The following is a 5,629-nucleotide window of genomic DNA, read 5'->3' as shown; positions in this document are numbered from 1 at the left end:
CTCGCCACAGGGGTCGATATCTTATCATTGCAATGAGAGAGAGTAATAAGCAAATATGAACACAAAAATGAAACGTACCATTCGTGGCGGTAACAATCATGGGCCCGGCGACGGCCTTGGTTTCCATACGGCTCGATGGGCACTAAAATGTGGCGATTTCACAAAGTTGGCCGCTTGCTTCGTCGAGCCGTTGAGCAGTGCAGGCTGGACTTCCATGAGAATTGCCCTTTGTGGCTCGGCGTGTGGGGGTATAGTTGATTTAGTTCGCCGGCTCCGAGCATAAGATGTTGTCGATTTTGTAACTGATGATGAGGAATTGGACGCGGGCTGTGAAGATTTCATGGTCATCCCCTTGATAATTTCGCGAAGTTCCTTGTCGTCATTGCATATCTGCGCTTTTATATAATTTGGATCTCGGGAGCTCTGTAAGGAAGACAGGACGGGTTTTCGGGGGGTGTAGTGGTATTTTTCTGGGGTAGGAAGGCTAGTAGGTTCAATGGAAGGATCCAACTGGGCCTCGAAACCTTTTTTGAGGAGGTTTTCGATATCCAAGCTTTCACCGTGGGGTATTTTGTTGGGGTGAGACGGGGTAACGCAATCCATGTCAACCTCCTTTCTCAGCACCGTATCAATATCAACAGCAGAGAAATAAGCACATGACTGAGGGAGGTCATCAATCCCCATCTCTTGCGAGAACATAGCTCGAGTCCAGAGGTTCGCAACCTGTAACGCCATCGCGGCGCGGTACTTGTCATGTTCTTTAACCAAATATCTGATTTCATCGTGGACAGTAATTGCAAGACGTGCGTCCAAATTGAATCGCCGAATAAGGAAGTCCATGGAGATGATGAGCAGGTGCAAATAGTCCACACCAGATGATTGAATCGCCCAGTTTATTCGCGATGTCATGAAGCTTCCCTTGTTGATGAAGCGGCGCATGAGGGCTTCTGTGATACCTGCTCCAAGTACAGGCGTCCTCGGTCTCTCTTGTTCCGCGAACTCTTCAAGCTTATTGAATACGAATGATTCGGTGCCTCCCCTCCAAAAAGGGTTGTCACTCAATATCTTTCGATTGGTTCGGGTACCCTTGGTTTCCTTGTATAGATTCGCAGCAACCCGTTTTGTCTCTTGTTCTGACATAGAAGGGTTAAATTGGCGAAGGAGCGTGGCTGCAAATTTGAGGCCTGCTCCATAAATTCGGCCATAATTGAAAACTTTGGCATCGTTCCGAGAGATTCCCAGGATGTTCGCCGTTTTCGAATGTAAATCTGTACCAGCTGATTTTGTCCCTTCCAGTGTCATGAAGCCGATGGCGTTTCCTCCGTGAATCTGAAACTGTGCGTCCCCCACAAGGCTGGCAATCCAGAGCTCCTCAGAATCCACGTCTGCGCCAACAAAAACATAGCCTGGGGGTGCCCTGACCATGGCTTTAAGCTCGGATCCCACCCTATTAGCTTTAGCGTTGCTCGCAGTTAGCCAGGTGTTTTCCACCGCTCGTCGAGTAATAGTGCCCATTGGGATAATTTGCGGTAATATATAGCCCTGCTTCAAGGTGGAATTCGATGACGATTTGTTTTGAAGTCGTTCGATGTCGTTGTGATAAACTACCATCTGGCTCATAATTCTGTCCCTCGCACTGATCCAGTAAGAACACGAAGCGTTCATTTCCAATGCTTCCTTAGCTAGGGCAAATTGGGAGGAAAGTTTTCCTCCTTCAAAATACTGTAAATACCCTTTCGCAAGCGGACTCGAGCAGCGAGCGTCGGGTCCATCCTTGTGTGGGAGTTTAAAATATAAATGCTCTCTATCATCTCGAAGACTAAGATTCTTCTCTTCAGCCATGTTACATGGGGCAACTGCCTGGTTCTCGAAGTTCTTTATTTCTCCTTTGGGAACCTGGAAAGTCCATCCATGTACATCCGACCAAACAAGTGGGTATCCAAGCCATGAGAGTTTCAAGAGAATTGGTGCCAAACGTGTGCGAACACTCAGGTTAATAGCGGAGGTGCTTGTCGGAAAGAGGGCTTTGTACCATTTTGGCATTCCAGGCATTTTCTGTCTTGCAGCAGGTCGAGGAGGGTCACCCTTCTTCCTCCCTTTAACCATTCTTATTTCCTGTCCGGACCAGTCCAATTGCCGTAACCATGGGTCATTCTCGTATACTTCGGGTTTATCCTTCACGGCTAACGCATTGTCGCAAAGTTCCACCAGCCGCTTCTGTACATATTCCAGGCGGCGTTGATAGGTCTCCTCCGCATTTTTCAAGTATTCGTCCCAGGTATTGTTTACAGGCAAAATAACAGAGGAAAGGTGTTGCAAAGCTCCAAAACTAACCGGATGCGGGCATACCTCTAAAAAGTTGGGGAAAACCTGTTTGTAAACACGATGGGTAATCGAGACATCGGCTGCACAATAATCTAGAAGCTCGTCGAGTCGCTCCAGGATACCAGAGCGATCGAGATCACCGAAATGATCCCGCTGGGCTTTATCTATTGTAACATTGCAGTGGAATTTAGCAACGTCACGTAATGAGTTGACCGAGCTCCTGCCTACCCAGAGCTCTTCCTCTTCTTCTGTAAGCAGTTTGTTCTCAAGAAGCGCGGCAAGTTCAATCGAATTATTTTCTTTGAGGAGTTTATCCCTAAGGTCTCGATTTTTCCTATGCCGCATCCAGGTGGGCCGCTGTTGGGAGCACATCCCGTTAACGGCAACGTGAAGGGACATAGTATCAATGAAGAAGTTGCGGGTCTTCTTGATGTTGTATTCTTCCAAAGTCCTTGCACGGTCATATCCAACATTGTGCCCGACAATGATTCGGGCTTGAGATGGAGAACCAAGCGGAATAAGCTGTCGTTCGTTTTCTGTCTCGCCGAGAAGATAAGGTGACAACCAGGCATACCATGCACTAGGACTCGCCGCACACGCCATTACCGCAAACGAAGAATCTTTCCACATTACTTCGGTGTCAAATGTTATCATCTCTTCGTTGGGTGCATCAACAGCCTCGCTTGTCCCATTAGCATTATATTTCGTCCATCCACTCCTCCTGATCCACTTTTTCGGTATGGGCGGGAGATCAATCTTTGCATATTGTTTTGCATTTGTCAAGTAAGGTTCTGAACAATCCATTCCTAATTTGTAAAAATGCTCATCCATCGTTTGACCTTCGAGAGGGGGAATATCAAAGGCAATTGGGTTCGAGCCTTCCTGAGTTTTACCAAGCAAATCATGGCGAGAAAGATGATCCTTTGAAAGCTCGATTAATTCCGGATTGGGGGGAGTGGGTTCCCGTAGAAAGATTTGCGAGTGGACATGGCTGCTTAACTGCTGGACCCCGATTTCATTAAAGCGGGCGGTGGAGGGAACTAGAAATATGTCGTGAGCGAGGCAGTCATTCATTGAGATAAAACATAGCGCAAACATACCTGCTAGTGTCTGCAGTTTTTCCCCCACACCAGGGGAAGCAGACGCTTCGGCAGTATACCATCGGAAGTCCAAACGTTGATGTCTGGTGGTCTGGGCTAAAACTGGTAGGCGGAGAGGTTTTGAGGATATCCGAAGCACGCCCCTCGAGGTTGCGCATGACGACAGGAGCATCCTTATGCGATGAGACGAGCTCCAGCTACAATGACATGGTGCAAACGCGCAAGTGAACAGACATCACCCTAACTGTTGGCATCCTGTGACGTTTATGAGCGCTTGTCGGAATAATAATGTTCCGCAATATCCCCAAATCAACCGCCAGATCTCTGTTCATTGTTGATTGTTCATCAAAAACTCACCTCTCCCCATAATTTACTACACTCCTTGGCCTGGCTGTCCTCGCTTGCTGTCCGCCTTTCTTCGGAGCCAACAATCTAAAGTTTCCGTCGTCGTTCATTCTCCCCACTCTTGTTCTGCCTGTTGGTCCTATTAACTCTCTCCGAGAAAATTTCCAGGACTCCCGGACAAGGCTCACCTTCTCCTTTGACTGCTCTCCGGGAAAAGTTACCGGAACTCCAAATTTCCCGTATTTAGTTATTGGTTCATATTGAATGTCTTGTCCCACGAAACCTTAGCAGACTTCTCCCCACTTGCTGTACTTGTATTATGTCCAAGCTGGAATTTCAGCAACCGAAGCACCAGCACCCGAAGCACCAGCACCGACAGAGCTCCTGTTCAGATGCACGTATACAATAATACAGCCTAGGATTTGTCGTGTGATTAGGGACAATTTTCGTCGGTCGTCACCACCAGCTGGATTCGCCTTTCATCTTCAGCCACCGTATAAATTGGTTGAGCCTCATGCTCCTTGTTCACCCCGGCTCGACTCGACCTGTGGTAAACTTGTGCGGATTGGAGATCTTAAATATTTTCGTGGCCACTCATAATCTGAATTAGGGAATTCAAAGTTCGCATTCCACACTCTCTTTTCGCATGGCCAGGTTTTCTACGGGACTATTCTGGACGAAGTAACGCTGCAATCAAATTTAGTCATCAACAACCATACATTTTCCTCTATCATCTTACTTCCACCCATGAATAGCGATTCTTTTGTTGACCTTACTACCTCTTCGCCGCCACCTTTCGCGGATCAAAACTCGTCGAGCATGTATGTTTTCCGGGCGAGTAGCCCACGATCATTCGCTGTCATGGAAAGAGGCCCATCCCCTAAAAGACGACGAGTTGACACTTCTTCTGTCGCCGGGCCCTCGGCGCACCAAACACGGCATCACAACCAGGTCAGCAGTTTAGATAACGATACAGACATCGAGTCGATCGATCTCACGGAGGTAAACGACAAGGTATCTCTGGCTAAGGTTCTTTCGAAACAACGCGAAGATGCCGTAAAGGCTCAAAATACAGTGGTTGGTGCTGTAGGCCGATCAACGCTGATAACGTACAAGTGTCCTGTTTGTATGGATACTTGTGTTGACGCCACATCTACCATTTGTGGTATGTACCTTGCCTCTAACTCGATCAAGAACCAATGAATCAACCCAATCTAATATGCGTCTGCTCTAGGCCATCTCTTCTGTCACAAATGCATCACCGACACCCTTCGATTTGGCGAAGAAAGAAGTGTGCATGATGGCCATGGTAAGGCACCTCGTGGCCGGTGCCCTGTCTGTCGTCAAACACTTTCGCGCATAGATACTTATGGACCGAAACGAAACCTTGTTCCTCTCCAATTGAATCTTTTGACAAGAAAGGATCCTAAAATCCGGTAGTGGAACATTCTAATGTTTTAGTTTCATAGCGTAGCGGGACACTGGATTGGATTCCTAGCGTTTGCATGATGTGACGGAGTTTTAAATCTGGATATTCGGGAACACAGGATACAAAGGGACTTGTATGGTTTTATTGCTTCTCGCATTGCATTGTTTGTTTTCAAGGCATCAGATTTGTTTCGGAAGATATCCGGCGTATTGTTCTAGCACTATTTTAACAGGTTTATCGATGGTTATCTTCTCTTTCACTACGTGATCCATAGAGCATATAAACAGCCACACAGGTGATTGCGCCATCGACAGTATCTGTTAAATAAACAAAATTACACTCGTTTGTGTATGTATCTTTATCGAATTGACTGTTTTACAAAGCGCCACTTCTTCCCTTAAGGCCCAACGTTGCCGATCCCTCCCAATGG

The 5,629-nt window shown here is 47.1% G+C and overlaps 2 protein-coding genes across 2 annotated transcripts; one reads left to right on the top strand and one right to left on the bottom strand.

Moving 5' to 3' along the window:
* Positions 1–96: 96 nt before the first annotated feature.
* Positions 97–3,792, bottom strand: HCAG_02559 (DNA polymerase gamma; the record flags this gene model as incomplete). The annotated part of the gene is made up of 3 exons (XM_001542338.1): positions 97–3,365; positions 3,426–3,527; positions 3,783–3,792. 3 exons carry the CDS (start codon positions 3,790–3,792, stop codon positions 97–99), a joined length of 3,381 nt encoding a protein of 1,126 aa, XP_001542388.1.
* A 725-nt stretch (positions 3,793–4,517) lies between these two features.
* On the top strand, positions 4,518–5,210 carry HCAG_02558 (predicted protein; the record flags this gene model as incomplete). The annotated part of the gene is made up of 2 exons (XM_001542337.1): positions 4,518–4,935; positions 5,005–5,210. 2 exons carry the CDS (start codon positions 4,518–4,520, stop codon positions 5,208–5,210), a joined length of 624 nt encoding a protein of 207 aa, XP_001542387.1.
* Between the last annotated feature and the right edge of the window lie 419 nt (positions 5,211–5,629).

Source organism: Histoplasma capsulatum, genomic scaffold, assembly GCF_000149585.1.
Source record: "Histoplasma capsulatum NAm1 scaffold_2 genomic scaffold, whole genome shotgun sequence".
NCBI lineage: Eukaryota > Fungi > Ascomycota > Eurotiomycetes > Onygenales > Ajellomycetaceae > Histoplasma > Histoplasma mississippiense.
Note: the sequence above shows the minus strand (reverse complement) of the source record. Positions and strands in the feature narration are given on the sequence as shown.